Below are 21,650 nucleotides of genomic sequence, written 5' to 3'. Positions count from 1 at the left end.
GTGGAGAGTTTTGTAAACCCATTAAAATGCGCGGTGGGTGACAGGACATCTAGCGGCCGCCTGGAGAACCCTCTAATATCATACTCGTGACTCGGCCACCACGCAATCTCAATGCGAAACATTCACGGGCTAGCATCTCGGAGTGCGAAAGGACACGAGGGCGGTTGCATGTTTGCACACAGTACTACACTATTTGCACGCCTGCACGAGACGTCCACTCGCTGCGATTGGTCAGAGGAGGAGGGAGGGAGGTCCAGGCCGAATCCAACGTGCGTCGGCCGCTTAGAGCTAACAAGGCGATCATTTCCATCTTAGCCTAATTTTCAATTCTCCCTTGCGAGGGCCGCCAGGCAAGCAAGTAAGCAGCCAGCCCACCTTAGCGCCCGCCCACCCCCTCCCCGCTGTATCAGGGCGCTCTGACCTTGCCATCTCCACGGCTGCCGCCCCAGCGCTCCGTCCAACGGACCACCATCTCGAGGTCTCCACACGCAGCACTTGCCGTGCTTTGCCTCCATTTCCTAATGCATTGCCCGTTTCAAAAACCACGCCGTTGCCTTTAGATTTCCAGGGTGCTGGACATGAAACCCTAGGCGACCACGGGAAGTATCTCAAGCAAGAGGCCTAGAGAGCGGGGAGGTAAACTTTGAAAGATGCCCCCCTCCAAATGAAAGCATTCCCCTACGCTCCCCCACCCCCACCGCGCGCCGACATTGTTTTCCAGGCAACGGCTCAAATATAAGTACTTTATCTTTACACGGTAGCAAATAACATGTCTCACCATAAAACGATGAATATGCCAAACACCACACGAAAAGCATGTTCCCTGTACATGAGAGTCAAATTCTCGATTTACGAAAATGGTTTGACGCACGCTTGCATTCTCGAGCACCATGCCTAAGGCTAACTGCGTCTATTATCCAAAAACAAGGGTTTGGCTCCAATTGGTTAGCCTTTTCTCCAAATTTTAATTATAATGTTCCAAGAAACTGAGTCGTTTCGTACATGAAACTTCGTTTGTTACGTAATATGAGGTGTTGCCACGGAGTAAAGTAGACATTCAATAATTTTAGAGGCAATTATAAGAATCATGAAACATTACAATAAGAATGCATCGCGGTACGAGAAATATGGTCCCGAGACAAAGGGACTGCAGATTGGCGGAAGAGCCAATGCGACATGAAACTGAGAGCATGCAGGAAATACGCTCGAGCCCGTAAGATGGAGATGACGATTTTAACCCCAACAACGAAATAAACCACAGAATCATAGGATGAACTTGGCAATACCATTACAAGTTGCAAAAATTATCACGGCGATCAATTTCGTGGAGGATCGGAGGCTTTTTAGCAATGGCCTACAAATTGGATTCTCAATTCTTCCGTCTTCATTTTTTCTTGCTACACATCCTGAACTACAAAAAAGTATGAATGCCAGGACGATATATGATAATTACCGCTCCTACACCAAAATTTGACGAACAATACATTGACGTTATTGAGGAAAACCTACTAAACTGGAATAGTTCAACGAAAAATAGATTTGGATCAATCTAAAGAGACAGGTGACCACATATGCTATTTTAACGGCGTTAAATAGCGTACCATAATTACATGATAGGCAGCACGGCATGGCCAATTTATCCGAGGATATATCAAGGGTTGACGTTAGAGGGGGAAAGAGTGGGAGGGCAAGGCAGTACCTAATGCCATCTCCATGGGATTGCCCACACAAGAAATTTACGACTTCTTCTGCAATTTGAACCCTATGTGAAGTGGTTGGCACGGACAAATGGCCAGTTAGCATGTCAAGTGGTAGAAATCCCTCCCATCACATTTAAATTTTGGGAGCACATAAGTGGAATCACATCCGAATATTTTACCACTTAACGCCACTCTGGAGAGAGCCTAAGGAGCGACACCTGGAACTCATTCGAGCAAATAGTTCGATGACTAAATAGATCGCCAAATTGTCGATCCATTTGGTTATTGAGAAGACAATGTCTTCATTTAAGCAGCAATACGAGAATAATTTACATTTTTAGTATTGAATTATTTGAGAGAATAATGCAATAAAAATGAACTTATTGAGATTACACACATATACTTCCAGGAGAAATACAATGCATAATTTACAATTTTAAGTACCGCTACTAACATAAGAATAGAAAAGTTAACTTTAACGTGTAATCACTTTTGGCAACGAAGCAAGTTTTGAGAAAATAATCCACCTCTTAAAGTCATAAATACACCAATAATGACTTTTGAGCATCGATAGAGGTACCTCTAAAGGATGTGACTCACGAACCGTTATCATCTGTGCATTACACATCAATAGTTACGAATGCATCTACTTTATGGGGCTTTATACTGAGGCGGAAAGCATCACGCGCGAAATGAAATTGCAGTAAGTAGAGCTCTCATTCGTAAGCACACGATAATCTATAAATAATACTTTAATAACACAATAATTTATAATTTAAATGTAAAATATGTAGAATATTAGAAGGCATGCTTGGAATTTTTTCACTTACGCGAGAGGAACGCAGGCACAAAAACTAAAAAAAAGTCAGAATATTTCATACTGAAGCTCGCTATCCACAAATAAATGTAAAATATCGTTAGTTTAAAGTATACCGGGACTAGCCGCGGTGATAGCTTTTAAGGGAGTCACCCGCAATGCACAATCGTGCGAAAGATCCACAGAGAATAAAATCATTCGCCTTGACCGGGATTCGAACACGGATCCCCCGATTTCCGGTCGAGTGCTTTAGCCAGTTAAGCTATCGAGGCGTCATTCTTCCTGTGGATATTTTCGGACACTACCGGACAAGGTGTTGCTGGACTGCTGAGCATATGATGCCACAAGCAGTCCAAATCGTGCGCACAGCGCCACAGCCGGCAAGTTACCACCGCGGTTAGTAAAAGTTATCACCGCGGCTAGTCCCGGTATACTTTAAACTAGTCTAGAGCGAACACCCCTTGTGTTCTATGTCCGGGCCTGCTCTCCGGCTGTGGCGCTGTGCGCACGATTTGGACTGCTTGTGGCATCATATGCTCAGCAGTCCAGCAACACCTTGTCCGGTAGTGTCCGAAAATATCCACGAAGAATAATGACGCCTCGGTAGCTTAACTGGCTAAAGCACTCGACCGGAAATCGGGGAATACGGGTTCGAATGCCGGTCAAGGAAAATGATTTTTTTCTCTGTGGATCTTCCGCATAAAATATCGTTGTTTCCATACGAAAAAATCCATACGAAAAATAAAAATCATAGCAAGTAATCTATTTATTGTAACCCATACGAAAAATACCTAATTAGATAGTTTATCGTGAAAAAAGTGCAAGGATTCAGTGTTGAATAAATCTTAATATTACGCCATTTTTAAGATAGCGTACTAAGAGACACGCTGACAACACCGGTTCATTCTTTCCTTAGAATATGATCAGAAGTTTACATGCTCCAGCGCGTTATTGCAACGAGAAGGGAAATAGTGATGGGCTGCTGGGAGTGTGAAAGTGTCCTCCTAGCTCATAGAGGCAGTCCACTCGTCCACATGCGTCGAGAGGGGCGCATGTGAGGACACAAAATGTTCAATTGGACGGGAGATAAAGCACTGCGTTGCGTTAGCCTCTTCTTGCTGAAGGACCACGTGGTGGTCGTCTCCCACCATCCCCAGGGTCGTGGGTTCAGTCCAGGCTGGACAAATGACTACGGTCCAGAATGTGGATACTGGTTTTCCTACATTATTAATGCTTATATCCCCCGAAGAAAAATACCGCCATTTGGAGTTTTCGTCGTTGGAAATAAATTTAGGGTTATACGTTCTCTTCTTTCAGAGGGAAAAAGGATTTCCTAAAACTATCCGTTTGGCAAAGTAACTCCATATGTATTAGCATCTGTTAGACGAGGAAATATAGCGCGGTTCTCATAGTTCCCGAAGACAGGAGTGCAGCATAACTCACGGGGTCACGCTGCACGAAGGCCAGGCTGAGCACGAGTCGTGCTTCCCCGGTGCCCTATGACACGTCCGCACGGCCGTGAGCCGCCGTCATTCCCCGGGGAAATGGCCGCCACGGCTGCGCTCACGGCAGCCATTCAATTTGTCACGTGAGAGGAACGCGAGCCGACTGCGAATGGCATAAAAACGAAGGCGGAGGGAGGAGGAGAGGCGGGGGGAGGGAACATGGCAACATTGTGCGGCCTACCGCCACCACCAAATTAAGCAGAAACTTTTACGACCACAACGGATGGAATTTAAATGTTCATAAACGCTAGCACATGAAATTACGTTTGAGTTCCCGTACAGAGCTTTGGTCGTAAACAATGTAAACATTTATGATCTCCCAAAAAAATGGAAGTAATCTGGACCCCAATTCACCTACTCCTTCGTTTCTTTTAAGACAAAAAAAAAAACAATTATGTTGATTGCCTTAAAAAACAACAATTAAGGCGATGTTTTCTTTCATATGAATGTATAGTAAAATTTCCTTCCAAACTATTCAAAGATTAGTCCTTAGAAAAAGAGATCCATCACTCAGAATGAGACCGCCACAAACAAAGATTTTGAAAATGATAACGATGAAAGATGTTGAAAAAAATGACTACTACTCAACTTAAGTATTCTCTCTTGGCCAAATGAAAATCTATCCATGGTTTTACAATTCCGAACTCCTTACGCAGCACACGTAAGTTTCAGATCATTAAAACTAAGAATCTCAGAAAAAAAACCGGGGTTTTAGTCTCGATAAACTGTAAATTCCCCTTCTCTAAGACAGCTGGAATATACTGTTACCTATATTATGTATTTAACCGTACAATGTTCTGAAATAACTTTATTATTACCTTCTTAAATTAAACTATAAAATATTAAATTAAAAATAAATCATTAAATTATCAACTTCTTAAATAACTTCCTTGCATTGGAGTCCTGTCTCGTTTTTTCTCGGCGTGCAGCGTCTTGAATGGCTCCTCGCGTCTGTCACCAACCAGCCGGTCAGCAATGCCAATAACCCGGAGGGAGACCCGAGGAACCTTCATTCCATCACCTTTACAATCGCCAAAATCACACTTGAAATAGCCTTCGTCATCGACATCAAATGAAAGTTTCTCAGTGTGAGCTGAAATCGGGAGTGGATAGTCCTAGTGGGATAGTGCTCTGCTCTCTACTTTCCTGGTCCACCTATCAGCTCCCAACAACGGACGGTCGCGTCTCGTTCGACTTCCCGACGAGACCAACGCGTTCATATGATTAAGTCCTTTTCCCGGCAGTTAAGTATAGCACTCGAGCCGCGAGCCAGTCTCCGAGCAGGTAGCACCGCGAGCGGCGGCAGATCGCTAAAGCCTTCAAGGGATCGAGTGATGCGCGAGGTTGCCAAACCTGCAAGGGGACGCTGCGCAATCCTTCAACGTCCTGCGCCTGAAGGACAACGATACAATACCGTCAATATACATTCAGGAGCATCGGCCTCGGCCGAACAACCACCCAACCGTCACATTGTATCACTGCTATTGCAGTCAACTTAATCAAGTAAATCAACAAACTCAAGTAAAGGCTCAAATCTTGAAGACAGACGATGGCATTTTCCAAAGGTTAAGCATAAGCGGTCGTTGAAGCCGCCATGAAACGATCGGTGATAGGCTATAACGTGGCCGAGATAAAATCTTAAATTCGTGATGCTTGAAAAATGTAACGCACCTCCCCCCCCGATTTTGTCTTTTCGTCATTTAATTTTGTTTTAAACTTCAGGGCACAACTATTATAAACATTTGCCTTTATAATAATTAATAATAATTCAACCCCGATAAAAAACTGAGGTAAATTTTAATCAGACTCTACTGAATGCATTAATGAAAGTTTCAAGATGAGAGCGCAACTTTTTTAAACAATTTGTACATTATGCTGACAGACAGGTCGAGTGGGAGTAATACGTTCTCCTTACTATGTGTGCACATAGATGGAAAGCCTAGAAACTGGCGTTCTGCTGCACTACTCCAGTTCACAACAAATTGTTTGTTCAAATTGCCACTTACCGTTGAGATCAGTCACCCAGCACATGACCCGTCTGACTTTCACTCTCTTAACAAAATACTCACTCCAAGTTAATTCACGGTCCCTGACACAAGCGGCAAGGAAGTAGGAAAGGCACTGGAGGCGGGAGGACGGGGTTTAGGGAAAGGGATTGGATGAGAGGGAATATGGGCGAAGCGATCGCGGAGACAAGAACGCCACTACTAACAATTACAAGTCGCTCAACTTTCCGCCCAACGGATCGAAAAAATAGACCATATTTCCAAAACCTATTTCTCACAAAAGAGAGCCGCACTTATTCCTTCGATTCCTTCGCTGACCACTGCACAGTGGTAAGAAGCGGCAGCAAAGAGCAAAACACTCGAAACAAAAACTGTAACACCAAAGTGACAGACGCACCAACCCAGCCGAACGGTCTGATTTCATGACGCTTCGCTTCTTTTAAACTAATTCTTTATCTTGAAATTTCAGGCAGCACAAAAGCAGAAGATTAACAACATTTTCCTGCATTTAGAACATGCAAATTTTGCCTCGGTATGAGAGACTATAGATTTGTGTAATTAAAATATAGTTATATACTGACAAGCGCCTCCTCCACACGTTTGAAAACTTCCAGGCAATTGCTTCCTCAATTTAGTTTGTAATTTAGAAATGACTATTCTAGAAAAAAAATACTAGAAATCTCTTTCAAGGACATGCCAGGAGGCCCTCGATCTTGCATTTTGGATGAGACACTCGGATGATGATGGCTTACCTTCTTGAGTCGGCCGTCCCGCGTGCCCAGGAACACGACAGTGTGCAGCTCCGTGGTGGCTACCGTCACGGACGTGAGCAGCGTGTCCGGGAATTCCGCGGCAGCCACGGCCGAGATGGGAGCCGTGCCCGAGATCTTGAGGCCCACCTCGCAGAAGTTGAGAATATTCCCCGTGGACTGCAAAGCAAAGAAGCACGTGTGAGCACATGTGGAACAATACAGAGCACGTCATTCAACACAACTACTATGTCAATTTCACAGAAAGGGCCATTTCTTAGACATCGCACTTGGCTTTAATTCTGACACTTCCGAATTGACAAAATATGAATATTATTCAAGTGAATGTATTCAACGTTGTCTTTCCCGAATTCTAACTCTCAGCAATTAAATGAAAACCGTAATTGGCTTTGAATATTTTCAAGGTAAAAGAGGATTACTCTTGAAGAGAAGGCCAGTTTCAGACTTGCACGAAATAGAAAGCAGAATGACAAGGAGTAAACTAGTGAGTAAGGAATTTCAGATGAGCCATTAAAAGAATCTTATTTTAATCTTTATCAAAGGAAACCTGGGACAAGCATTCCAGATATTTGAGGGCACACTTATCTAAACCAGTTTAGTAACTACTTATACATTACGTTGCATTAATATCAAGACTGCTCTCACATCCAACATGTAGACGGTTTATAAAGTTCAATTTCATCCCGGAGACAAGATAAATATTCTCACATGCATCTAATTACGGAATAATACCCAATTATAAGATGAGGTGTAGTGGGATCCGCCTCAAGGCCAAAAAATGGAGTAATATTTTTGGAGGGGGAAATGAGTCAAGTACAAATGTTGTACATGACGATAAAAACATCAATTAACTTCAAATATAGATCTCTTGGAAATATCGATTGTACAGGTGGAACAATGTACACGAAATTTAATGGCTAGCGCGAATATCTAGAAGAAAATCAAAAGTGCTTCAGTGCTGACTTCATGTTAAATATGTAACGATTTAGGAAAACTCCCCGGTACGAGGTAGGGCATACACTCCTTCATGCTTCTTTGAAAAATGCACGCCATATCGGCTCAGACTAAAATTTACGACTGCGAGGTACACGCCGTGTTGGTACTAATTTCCCAATCCTATAAAGATTTCCACTCTTGGCGGTCTAGCCGCAGGAAGATGGGTCTTTTCAAAGGCGCTCAGTTCCTCTTAGAGGTGTTATGGAGATGTGTACACGCCGTTGCATCCGCGGGTTCGATTCCTGAGAAGGTTTTTGACCGTTTCCCTTTATTTATGTGACGATCAATGTGCCATAAAATTTATGGTGTGAAAGGCGTTCACGGTTGGAGACGTTGAAGCAGCAACCTATGATGCCGCGAAATACCAATAAAATCCCGAAATAATAGCTGCAATGACTTTAAGTGCTTGCTTTAATATGACCAAACGGCTAAGATCTTTTGCACCGCAAATTCCGAGGAACATAAATCATAACAGGACAATAAACTTCTGGCCCGTGAGCACGAGAGGAACTCCTAGGCATTGGGAATAAGGTGACTGCGAGGCTAATTCGACCGGCAAGTAGAGATAACCGACTCGGAAGAAGATAAATTCAGACATTTCGTAAATAAAAATATTAAAGCACCCTGAAAAATCCCCTTCTAATACATCATTCTGACATGTTTTCTCGCGCAGAAGGACTCCAACACCTAACCGTCGAAAGGTAACAAATCTCCGCTGGAACTCTTCGGAACTGAATAATTTCAACGTATACATTTTCCGAGAGACATACATAAAATTGAGTGAAAAATATTCAATGAACGGGAACAAAATTATTCGCAATCGTTTGGCTATTCTGGAGAGATAACACGGCCGTATTTATTTTGTGTAGACACGAGGAGAGAAAAGATGGTTGAGGATATAAAATCGTCGTTTTATCAACAGTCTATGCTATCTGGATTCAGCGGTCAAAACCGCTATAAATTAAACGAATGGACGGCAAAATTCGTGTCCTTTCAGAAAAACATAAATTAAAAGATGAAAGATGTGAGGAGAGGGCAAAATGACGGCCGTAACCGGCGAGCGAGAAATCGATTGGGTGTTCAGACGCCAATCGCTTCAGCATTCTTTATTGGATACTTCCAAGTTTCAGGAGAATTTATCAAAAGGTTAGATAAGCTATAACGCATTGAAGAACACATACATTTATTTCGGTGAGAACAATATCCATGAGACATCATGAGAGAATTACATAGTATAAGAATGTACTGAAAACTGCAGGAAAATTACTTTCCAACATTATATAAAACTGATGGATAAGGCCGCTTTAAGACCAAGGGAAACGAGTTGAAGCTATATAAAATTGAAGTCAATACGCACTGACTCATTTAGTTAGCATAAAAGTCTACCTATATTTAATGGGCTTTCCCTGGAGACGCCCAACCAAGAGGACATATCAGATATAACTATATCAACAACTTTAAAATTATTTTAAGAACACGAAAATAGAAAAAAATCAAGGACTTGACATTCAATGACAATGCATTCATATGGTCATCCCCTTCCAACCAAATTTGTGCCGAATTCAGAACCCGGTATTAGTAAAAAATCTACATCCCAAACGGTCCAAGTAATGTATATCTTAAAATCATACACCCAGTATTATAAGACATGACTTGGTAATTAATTCAAACACCGGTCGTATTTACCAACTACAGCTTGTCTAAATAAGAATATCGCACATTCTACCAATTACTACAATTGACAAAAGAGAACCTGCGGTGAAAATACATTATGCTTGGTTTTGCATTGTAATTACGTTTACAACTTACATGGATTTCGTAGAATACTTAAAACTTCGGGGAATAGTTCTACAAAACAAAACCTCTACGATCGCAAATATATAATTCGCATTTAGATAAGACACAATATGAACATATATGCATAAAATGGACAATAAGTTAGCTATCAAATGTTAAAAAGCAAACTTTATACACACAAATTCCCAACCGCTTCGGATTATTGATGGATATATGTCGAAATGTATTTTTTTGCGAGAACATACAACAAGAAAAGTGAAATTAACGTCCCTAGGTCACAGCATAATTTTGTTTACGATCAAAAGTAGGTCAAAAACCGGGAAACCTTCAAGTCGAGCAAAAATAATATGGGAATTGAATTGGGAACAATACTACCTGCGTCGGAAGCAACGCGAAGTTAACTACTCAAAAACATGAGTCCTAAAAATGGGGCATCTAAAATTACAGCTACGCGAATTGTAGTGTCATCGGATACCAATAGCGGTGTACAATGATAAAATCATATGCATTATAGATTCTGAGGATGATCAGATCATCAATTCACATCCAGGAGTTCCAACAACTTCCAATTTTCTAACTCATTAGCAACAGCACAACAGTAACTTCCGGGTAGATTGCCATTAAATTCGAAGAGAATTTGCACGTCAAACAAAAATAATAAAAGATGTAAAGGTTGAATTTATGCTCGAAAAGTCTAGATACAAAAATAAAATCTGGGTAATGAGATGGCTCTCCAGCCTGGCAGGACATTTACCTTCTAAATAATTTACCAGGTTTATAGGAATGCCATCAATTCCACGCCACAAATTTAAGTAGCATGCTTGTTCGAGAGTCTCGAAGGATCCACCTAAAAACGCCATCCACATCCATCAAATCATTTTATAGGTCCATAACCGATAATGGTGGGCTAGTCCAGGTTTTACGCAAATCAATTATTTTTTGATGCTAACTTTTCCAAAACTTATTGCGTCTAGCTTGAAAAGATGCCTCATCAAGGGCCAACTTGAACTATTTAAAGAGCGCTCCCGCCTGTTTCGGTCTCAAACACCCACCATATACCCTAAGTCATATCTAATTAGCACAGCCAATTTATCACTTAGATAAAAATGGCCTTCAAACCAACCACTTCATACGCCATGAGGCACAAATCTTCTCAAATCCAAATCTTATGCCTCCTTACTATAACTACATATATCCGTGTAATGAAATACTGCGTCGTGACTCATATGATAAAATCGGACTTAACTTCTTTACAATGTTTGTATTTACGTAAATATTACGATGATACCACATGGAAACTACACAAAGCAGGGCAAACTTCCACTTCCATCATGTAGAAATTATGATGGGAGCTACCGAAAATTTAAAAGAAGTATCTCCGGACATTAAAAGTAATTATAAATTTGAAGTTAGTACCAAATATCTCAAATAAGGTTAAAATCTGAAATAAAGGAACCAATTACATGAGCTTGAAACATAATTTGTGAATTGCTCCTTCGCTTCAAAAGCATTTCGCATAATTCCGAACAAATAATTTTCGCTACACTAAAAATGCTTGATTCATAAGAACAACGAAACTTTGGACAATCTCCCTCAATCATCCATGTTCCATCCAATTCTATTGATAATTATATTACCTGTTCAAATGAATTAACTTTTTAGATGAACTCTATATTGCTATAGATCCCATTTAAATCAATGCGATTTTCGGAGAACTCTTGTTTTTAATTCTGGCTCACACTCACTCCGCGCAAAATCCATATTTTAGGTTACGGGTTCTCTGGAGAGTCCAAATGAACCCATAGTTTGTGCGCAGACAAAGGAGGTCAGAAAATGCAAAGGCCACCGAGGGATTTGGAGTCACGCGCACGGCTTCCACACCGATAATGCACGCAGACAGGCCCGTGTTGACGTGCACGGCATTAGCAGCCCTTCCGACTTGATTATGACATAGGGGCATTTGACGTGCGAGACTATCGAATATATGTCATCGGCTAGTCGGAGGATATTTCTCAACGCCGCCCAATGACCAGGCCATGTGACCAAAGACCGAGGACTTCCCTCGCCAGGGGAAATAAACTCCCCTCCTCCAGTATTTGTTTAGATCATTCACACAGCGAGATCGATGAAGGCTACACGGTGTTGACACGGCGTTGAATTTTCTATGAGAACTCAATCCGCGGGGCCTGAGCACGTTTCGTGACAGAGCGAGGCATTGCTGTTACTCACCTTCGAATTTCTTCCGTGCCCGAGTGCAGGGGTCAAACAAAAGGAATGCGCACCATGGACACTCGTCAATATGCAGGAGATACAAATGAAACTCGTCCCGCTGAGCAAGGGTTAAATAAAGTTATTCAATTGCATTTCGCGACAAGTCGAGGCAAGTGGTGGATATGGTGGTGGGGGATCCAAGGAGCGACAGAGAAACGTATACGAGGTGCTACACGGTTCGGTAAACAAAAATGGACTCAGGGAAGGAAATAAGTCCTCTAAATCATTTCACACAGCGGCCAGCGTAGCTGGGCATGAATTCAGAGACTGGATGTTGGAGACGGGAAAATAATGAACGCAGGGAAATTGTTCTCCCGGAGAAAAGCTGCTAGGGGATTCAAATTCCTCTCAAACATTGAGAATACATTTTAGCAACACCGGACGAAGATGAGAAACTGCCCAAAAGACAAAGAAAAGTGACGATAGCAATTTCCGCAGTAGAAATATTTCATCCCTGGCGGAAAACACAAAACGGATAATTTGCTTGTTTTAACAGTTATCTCCGCCAATATTTTACGTTGCACATTTATAGAATAGTAAAACGAAAGATGTAACACGTAAAAATAATCACTGAGAAATTCTCGTGCGTAAGAACCGAAATTAGAAAAGATGGCTCAGTGACCTCAAGGAGAAATATATGAAGAAGGTTTGCTACCTTCACACCTACACGCGTAGTCTGAGTCATCTCTTGCTTCGTGAATTCTCAATAAGGAAAACGACAGAAAAACATCAGTTCCGAACTTTGTTTGTTAAAGGGTAATAAATTCAATATCTTGGGGCAGTGGATGGATTTGTGGCGAAAGTAAAGCACTGGGTTTCGGATAAAAAAAAGAGCGTCAGGTTTTGCTATGGGATCGCATGCGTATAAGAAGGCTTAAAACTTTGAGTTTGCCTGCGTTTAGTGAGGTTTAATGCACGAAACTGTCTTGAGAACGTAGCGAGAGCGTGGGAGCAGAGGAGCAAGATTCAAATGGCGTCGGGAGGCATCAAATGGGGTCATCATATCAAAGGGAATTGCTCAGCTACACCATCAAGCTCATGTCTTACGAAATACCTTTGTCAATAAATTAAAAAAAACAGGGACCACCTCTCGTGGACGTCATTTACACAGTATACTATAAGAAAGACAATCAATGTAATATCAGCAAGGCGGAACGCTATTGGGTGACGAATGGGGTTTAATTAAGAAGACTAACGGGGATCGGGTTGGTATGGTGGCTAGAGTGTTGGCTTCCCGCCCGGCGGGCTCGGGTTCAAGTCCTGGCAGCGGCAGAGTACTTTCAGAGACTGCCCGATCCCTGCTTGAGTGTTGCGTGGAGAACCGCAACAATCCGTCCGTCGGATGGGACGCTAAGTCGCGGTCGCCTTTCGTTAAGAGCACGCTAATAACGACGCCGAGTTTCTCTCCTGCCTTACTTCCATACCCTTTCCTCATGGCACAAATAACCTCAGCTGTCGGTCGCCTCCTCCAAATACCATACCATAAGAATACTAACATAAATAAGCAGCAATTGGTGCTGCACTATCTACAGAATAAAAACCCGGCAAAGTTTTTTATGCAATAGATCTTAATCGAACTTGAACGCTAATTCGTAGCATAAAATTAACGCTTACTCAGCCCATAGGGCAATAACATTGAACATCACACGACGACAGGGGTTTAGCTTTTAGTACCTCAACGAGCTTCAAAACCTACAATTGTTTACTTTTTTCATAGAAAATTATTAAAAATGTATGTAATTTATAGTCCAAATCACTAACTTTCTATTTATTCATGAAGAAGTATTAACTTTACAATTATAAAAGCGTAACAAATACCCGACTAAACATAATTGTTAAAAGCCAGCAAAAAAACGGTACACAAGGCAAAACTCAGGTCATAAAACATCTAAGAAGGAAAAGTTCTGCACCCCTGAACGGTCTTTTACCGCCGAGGTATGATCGAGGAACCCTAAAAAAATTACTGAGACAATGACGTACGACATTTCGACGCGCAAATGATATGAAAGCGCGATCTGCTAAGGATACGAAGACAATCGAAGAATGCGGGTGCGCATCTCTTTGCAGCGCGTTCTCTTTTCACTCAAAACGTCGGACGCGCACAAGAACCTGTTCCCTTCCCTCGAATGGAAGTGTGCCGTCTTTTAAATCCGTCAATAATGCCAATGGGCAAGGAATATACACACCCTTCCCTCCGATAATACTCTCTCCTAGCGGACACTAATGCGGGCTCCGAATGAGCGGCAGCCAGGCAGGCTTCCCGCCGCCATCTCATCCTCGGCCCCAGTCTGCGGATCAACTCATTGGGCCCCGAGCAGTTTGCCGATGTTATCGCGACGCGGCCGGGGTGGGAAATGGTCGCCGATTCGGGGGAGGGGGGGGGAATCAATTCCGGGCGAAGGAAAGCGGGCGCCGAGGCTTTCATGCGAGGGAGAAAAAAAGAGGGCCGGACGGCGCATATTTAAGTGTTTCTCCTCGACGACGCTCTCTCAATGGGAGAAGAAATGCAGAGGGTGCCGTGGACAAAGGAGCGGGCGGGATGCAAAGGGCGCGGGCATGAATGCGGGGATGCGGCAGCAAGGAAGATGCAGTCATCCCACCGCGCTCCTGGAAAAATTGAACCTTTCAAGTCGAGGACACCAACAGAAAAGAAAATGGCAAATCGCGTTGCAAATAACACGCACCGCATGCCTCACAGAAAAGATGACGAGAAATAGAATAAATAAATCTTTCAAGATGAAAATGCGGAACAATTCTTTTTACGAGGAGCACGTATAATTTCCGTAACCTCTATTTTTTTACGAAGCGTCTATAGCTACTTAATTCGTGTCCCAGACAACCGTTAAACCGCGTTAAACCGTTAAACTTCTTGACGTCAAGCTAACGTAAGCATATTTCTGACGATTCCGTTTTCCTCGCACTAAACTACAGAACTGACGAAAATACGTAGGGAAATATATCATTAGTAATTAAAGGGAGTGGTGTGCACAAATTAAAGGGCTCGAGGTATCATTTGATGAGATAACTTTGAATTCGTTTCACCCGAAGGAAAACCCAGAGTAACTTCCCGACATTAAGCTAGGCCAACGCCTCGTCTCAAATAAGGAAGTGTGAGAAGGCATTGACAAACATGTTCAACATTCCTGGGGGGTGTTTCAGAGTCTCCCTTTCCGAGCGGATCGGGAGACTTGACGCGGATTCTACGTCACTTACTATCGGCCAGGCAATCCGTGCGTTTCTGACTGGCTTCCTATCGACTCAAGGCCGGCTTTCCTATCGGATAGAAGTCGAGTGGGCTAGAGGTGCCGGAAACTCATTCCGGTGGCGAGTGGAGATATGTTATATTGCTGTTTTTTATTAAGTATTTGGCTATAATAAAATCATACCACTTTATTTCATGAGTGCTGATATATGTGGATATTTTGATAGAGTAATATAAGTGCAAGTGACTTTAATTCTCGTGTAAATTAGGCGATAAATAGGCAGACTGTATCACTGACGGAACAAGTTCGTTTGCGTTGTTATTTGGACGAGTAATTTGGCAAAAATAACGTGAAACAAGTTGGAATGCATGGCGTAATGACTTACAAATATGCAGGTAGCATAATGCATTGAATACGTGTCCATGGGTTAGGAAGTATAACAATTTGTATAGTTTGAAATGATTGTGTGTATGACTTGGCATCGTAGTCACATCGAAATTAGACGTGGTTATGTACCTAATTCAGTTGATTCCATGGTACATGGTTTCAGTACATTCCATGTACATTCTAAATATTCATTTTAATACGAAATATTAGTTCAAGCATAACGGGAATAGCCACGATAACAACTATACCGAAGCTCCCTCATGCCATCCTTTTATTTATACGTTACAAATTTCAGCCTTCAATTAACAATTGACGGTGGCGCAGCGGGTTAAGGCAGTATGCAGAGTGGTAAAGATTATGGGTTCGGTTCCCTTTTACAGCGAATATTTTTTTCTATATGGAATTATCGCTCACTGAAATATAATTTAGAAGATGTATTTCAAGGTGCATCAATAGCAACAATTTGTCATTTTCGTACCAAATAAAATGGTGTAATAGAAGTAACCGAGAACGTGCAAAACAGATAACAAACTAACAAAATTATTTTGCGTCATTTTAGCGTACATAACTCGAGCCATTACTATTAATGGACACTATTCAACCTAATGTAATCACTGTATTTTCTTCCAGCGTAGCTCCACTTTCACGGAAAATTTGTAAGACGTTTACGGCATATCATGAAGGCCATAACATCATTTATGATGATCAATATTCATATTTAATTGAGATACTGAATGAAAATATGACAATTTGGTCAAACAATTGAGTAAGTAAACCATATGTTGTTGGAAAAAATTATGGATTTCGTGACTGCCTGTAGTTTAGTTCTTAAAAACAATCAACTATGCTCTCACGAGAATGACAGAACAAACTCGTTCCAAATTTTCCTTCATTCCCGTAATTTGCTCAAAACGACAGGGTATTACGTTAAAAAAACTACATACGAACAATTCTAAAATTATTTTACCCGGCAACAGCGTCAATTATGTGACAATGTATCAATTAGCACTTATTTATGCCCGTATCATAGAGTTTACATTACTAAGGAGGCCCCACTAGGTGGCAGTAGCAGTCATAATTTGAACACGGGTCCCGCGCATTAATTCAAACTCCAACTTTTGCCACTTGTGGCGCAACCGACACTAGTATCCCCTTCATTTGGCTTGTTGTCAGTGGCGGCTTATGAGTGATCGGCTGTTATCATCCTCTGTGAGCCGAGATTTTCACCGATTTTGGTGTTTTTTTTTAGTATTTCTCCACCAGTAAGATATTTACGAAATATCATGGGAAAATCTCGGTGTTTTGTGCCCGGATGCAGCTCCGGCTACGATTGGGAGCTGAGGGAAAATAAGCGGTTGGGGATACAGGACCATAGCAAGAATTTTTATCATACAGACTGTCCCAAGGGTCGTGTATCATTTTTGACCTGTAATTTTAGTAACTTTGCATGGAGCAATATTCATGAAAATTGGCACACTTATGGGGAAAGGTCCTAAGTTTTGTTGAGTGTAAGCAAAATTTTAAATTTTGACCTTTTGACCTCACAAAGTGGGTCCAAACCAAAAATTTGAATTTGCCTTATGGGGTTTCAATGTTAAAAAAATCGAGATAGACTAAAGTGTGAATTTCATTGACCAATATGTCAATTCTTAGGTTTTCGGACACGAGAAACCCGAAAATAACACTTTTATTTACGAATATTCAACCGTTGACCCAGTAAGGTCACCGTCAAGGTCATAAGGGTGGCAAAAGGAATAGCATACCAACAAAGGTGTCGATCCATGGGTTTTGTAGGGTGCCCAAGTCATTGGTATTGTCCAAATACCCGTATTATTCACTAATTGACCTCCGAGGGTCACCACGGGGGTCAAAGGTCATATAGTTAAAAGTCGGGCAATCATAAAAACCAAGGGGTCAAACCATAGGTTTTGAAGGGTGCCAAAGTCGGTTAGGCTGTTCGTAGATCCGTATTGTTGATTTTTTGACCTCCGAAGGTCACAATTGGGGTCAAAGGTCATAGAGTCAAACGTCGAGCCATCATGACAACCAAGGTGTCAAACCATAGGCTTTGAAGGGTGCCAAAGTCGGTTAGGCTGTTCGTAGATCCGTATTGTTGATATTTTGACCTCCGAAGGTCACAATTGGGGTCAAAGGTCATAGAGCCAAACGTCGAGCCATCATGACAACCAAGGTGTCAAACCATAGGTTTTGAAGGGTGCCAAAGTCGGTTAGGCTGTTCGTACATCCGTATTGTTGATATTTTGACCTCCGAAGGTCATAATGGGGGTCAAGGGTCATAGAGTTAAATCGGCCCACCATGACAGCAAAAGAGTGTAACAATGTGTTTTAAAGGTGCCCAAGTCAGTTTTGCTGTTTTTAAATCCATATTGTCGATTTTTATTACCAGCGAGGGTCACAATGGGGTCAGAGGTCATAGAGGTATGTTTTGAAATAATAGGAAAACTAATGTCCCCAACCAAAGGATTTGAAGAGTGACGAAGTGAGAGGTTTTGTACACATATCCACTGTCTTTTCCGACAAACCTACCTTGCCCTCTTACAATTAGTTTCACGCCGTTGTTGATTATTTATTTCCCTAGAATTCCTTTTGCCCGACTCTGTGTCCACATTATTCCAGTAATTCTCTCTACAGAAAAGGTCCTCAGGAGGTCAAATACCACATAGGATTTTCTCTTTAACTACGCTGAAGTCCCATTAGTTTTAAAGATTAGTAAGCGAATAGAAATACCCGTTTATCCTCCTTTTCATTTACTAGACCTTCATTGGTAACGCTCAAGTTAATGGTTGTGATTTTCTCCCATGAAAGTCCTAAAAATAGGTTAATTAAGTAGTTTAAAAAAATTCCCAGTTCGACTGTAAAGACCGCAGTTCCCCTGTCCCTCGTTATGCAAGCATTACCGGCAGCAATTTTATCAGGACCTCACGTCACATTCAAACTTGCAAATTGGTTCGGTATGTCTCTGCTTTGATGAGATTGTTTAACACCCAACAATATCATCAAAGCAGAGACATGCAGTTGTGGCTTCGTCTTGGCATCTCCATTAAGATGCATTTGCCGCTGCGCATTATTGTCCGCGCAGCGTGTACTGGACAATTCTAGGTGTGCGTTATAACGAACTTTAAACATTTTAAACTTGAAGCCCTAGAAAGTGTAATGGTGCAAGAGAGACAAGAAGAAAATCATGGCATCCGAAACCATTTCTGCAATTGGATGGTTGACTAGCACAATGAAAAATCCATGTTCACATTTCAAGTTTATTATCCTATTAATTTTGTCGTTTTATGATATCTCTCTTTAATCGTCAAATTTTTATCACATTGCTTTGAATAAAAGCTGGATTCATTTCAATCATCCATTTCTTTTATGTTTTACATTATGGTTTCTAACATAGCCAATATCTTTTTTAACGGAGTTTTTTCTTTAACTTTGGCAAATCACAAAATGTGTCGAGAAATAAATAATCGACTGCGGCGTGAAAATAAAAGGACATGGGAGGCCTGTTGGAAAAGAATGCGAGGGAATGGAAAGTTTTCGGAAGGGACCTTTGACCCCAATTGTGACCTTCGGAGGTCAAAAAATCAACAATACGGATCTACGAACAGCCTAACCGACTTTGGCACCCTTCAAAACCTATGGTTTGACCCCTTGGTTTTTATGATTGCCCGACTTTTAACTATATGACCTTTGACCCCCGTGGTGACCCTCGGAGGTCAATTAGTGAATAATACGGGTATTTGGACAATACCAATGACTTGGGCACCCTACAAAACCCATGGATCGACACCTTTGTTGGTATGCTATTCCTTTTGCCACCCTTATGACCTTGACGGTGACCTTACTGGGTCAACGGTTGAATATTCGTAAATAAAAGTGTTATTTTCGGGTTTCTCGTGTCCGAAAACCTAAGAATTGACATATTGGTCAATGAAATTCACACTTTAGTCTATCTCGATTTTTTTAACATTGAAACCCCATAAGGCAAATTCAAATTTTTGGTTTGGACCCACTTTGTGAGGTCAAAAGGTCAAAATTTAAAATTTTGCTTACACTCAACAAAACTTAGGACCTTTCCCCATAAGTGTGCCAATTTTCATGAATATTGCTCCATGCAAAGTTACTAAAATTACAGGTCAAAAATGATACACGACCCTTGGGACAGTCTGTATGATAAAAATTCTTGCTATGGTCCTAATACCGGATCTGACCCGTCCCCAAGTGTGCCTAGGTGGTCTGGTAATGATGTCAACGAGTGCTTTTCTTTATGAGCTGCGCAGGAATCATTCTTAATTCTCTAAAACATAGGTGCCGGAAGTTTAAAGACATGGTTGATATCTATGGGCCCTCAAACTTAATTCAGGCTAGGGAAAGTTAACAGCGTTTCCTTACCCACTTATTCTTCCCTTCTCTCAACGTGAATTAGCGTACCGATTTTGTGATTATGTACATTTTCACCACCTGGAAACTACATAAACTCACGGTGATAGTTATATTTTCGTGGGCAGTTGACACGAACTTTATTTTTTAGCAATGAACGATTGAGAAATGGATTCAAAGTCGCCGCAAAGCGTGCCTCTCGCGGCCATATTAGGGTGCCTTCACAGCTCCGCGTTGCGTCGACGCCACGAGAGCTCCCGCTCCGCCAGCAAATTTTGCCCTTCACAGCTCTGCGTTGCGAAACGTGGATTCAAATTCGCCGCGTAGCGTGCCTCTTGTGGGCGTGTATTGCTTGGGAACAATCGGGGCTCGCTACATCAGCGCCGCTATTTGATGCGATCGGTGGGAATCACAGGAACCAAGGGAGTGGAGAATCCTGTGTAGAGTATTTATGGCCCGTATATACCTTTCGCCTCCCTTGTGATGTATCAAATCTTGCGGGAGGTTATTTTCGCTGCTCACTTGTCACTTGAAAATCGTGACGTTTTCTCGTTTCCCGGAGGAGGATGACTGTTGACGTCATACCAAAAGCAGAACGCTTTCCGATAGTATGTGTGAAACGCACGGAAGACGAGCGTAGGATAGGTTCCCGATCGACTCGGAATGAATCCGTTTCCGACGCCGCCAATCCTACGAGACTCTGAAACACCCCCCTGCAGTCTTGTTGCGGAGGAGACAAGGACTTGACGTGCCAATGAGACTATGTACCTCGAAGGCAATACGGAGTACGGGAAGCGAAACAGCACGCTGCTCCCCTTGGTGGGAATCTATGAACAGCAGGGCTGCTGACCGCTCTTTCGCACCCGCTGAATTCTTCTATTTGGCAAAATAAATTTATTTCGGACAGACACTAGATACAGCCTCCCCACAGTACTACCACAAAACTAACGAGACGAAGAAGAACGCAGCTGCAAAATGGCCAACATCTAAAACTACGTCAAATTGGTATATTCAAAGCCTTTTATTTTGAATTTAGAGGGAAAGCATGTCTTAAAGCCAATTGCATTCAGTGAATGATACGAGATTCCCTGGCTACATAAATGGGACAGGAAGTTTTGCACAGGTATACAGAATTTAAAGGAAGGTCGTTTCAAAGGAACTCATTCGATTAGCGACCGATGATGTCAGGCTTCACTTTGTGGAATTAAAACATACACGTTTTGGATAATAAAAATTGATTAATATTTTTAATAAATTTTTTACTCAAGTTACCATGCATTTTACGATATTTCAGCTTCCCAAGATAAAAAATTTTCTCATTTGTTCAAAAGGATGTTATTCTGAAATGTTCTCAAGAATGACATTGGGTTTTAGGATTAGCATTTTTGGGGTCAACAATATTTTTGGTAAGTTATGGCAATAAAATGCACCATGAAGAAAAACATTTCTGCCACCAGGTACATATTTCGAATGCAATATCCTGAAAGCGACTGTTAAATTTCATTTGGAAAAAGATTATTTTCAGTGAGCGTTTTCATTCTCATTGCAGCATGGCATTGACGGGGTGCAGTGCAAAAGTTCGCTTCTGCGATAGGGAATCAAACAATACGGATAAAAAACTAGATTAAATATTTGAAGTTCATACGACAATAAAGATCCTTCCCGCCTAATACTTGAAGTCCTAAATCGATCAACAAATTTCTTAGAGGACATCAAAGTGAAAACAAGTCCGAAAATGTAAAATGAGCTTTGCCTTCCAGCAAAATTCTCATATCGTGACTTCTGAACGCCAGGCTGATGTCA

At 41.8% G+C, this 21,650-nt stretch overlaps 1 protein-coding gene across 6 annotated transcripts in view; it reads right to left on the bottom strand.

The window, feature by feature from the left end:
* LOC124171785 (plexin-B) overlaps window positions 1-21,650 on the bottom strand; it is a 615,725-nt gene that overhangs the window by 499,102 nt on the left and 94,973 nt on the right. For all 6 annotated transcript variants that reach the window (XM_046551100.1, XM_046551104.1, XM_046551102.1 and 3 more), the window contains exon 3: window positions 6,781-6,957. In XM_046551100.1, coding sequence (XP_046407056.1) covers window positions 6,781-6,957 — 177 coding nt within the window. The remainder of the gene's footprint in view (window positions 1-6,780; window positions 6,958-21,650) is intronic.

The sequence above is a fragment of the Ischnura elegans genome, chromosome X, assembly GCF_921293095.1.
Source record: "Ischnura elegans chromosome X, ioIscEleg1.1, whole genome shotgun sequence".
Classification (NCBI taxonomy): Eukaryota; Metazoa; Arthropoda; class Insecta; order Odonata; family Coenagrionidae; genus Ischnura; species Ischnura elegans.
The sequence above is the reverse complement of the archived record's forward strand: the minus strand, read 5'-3'. Positions and strand labels throughout refer to the sequence as shown.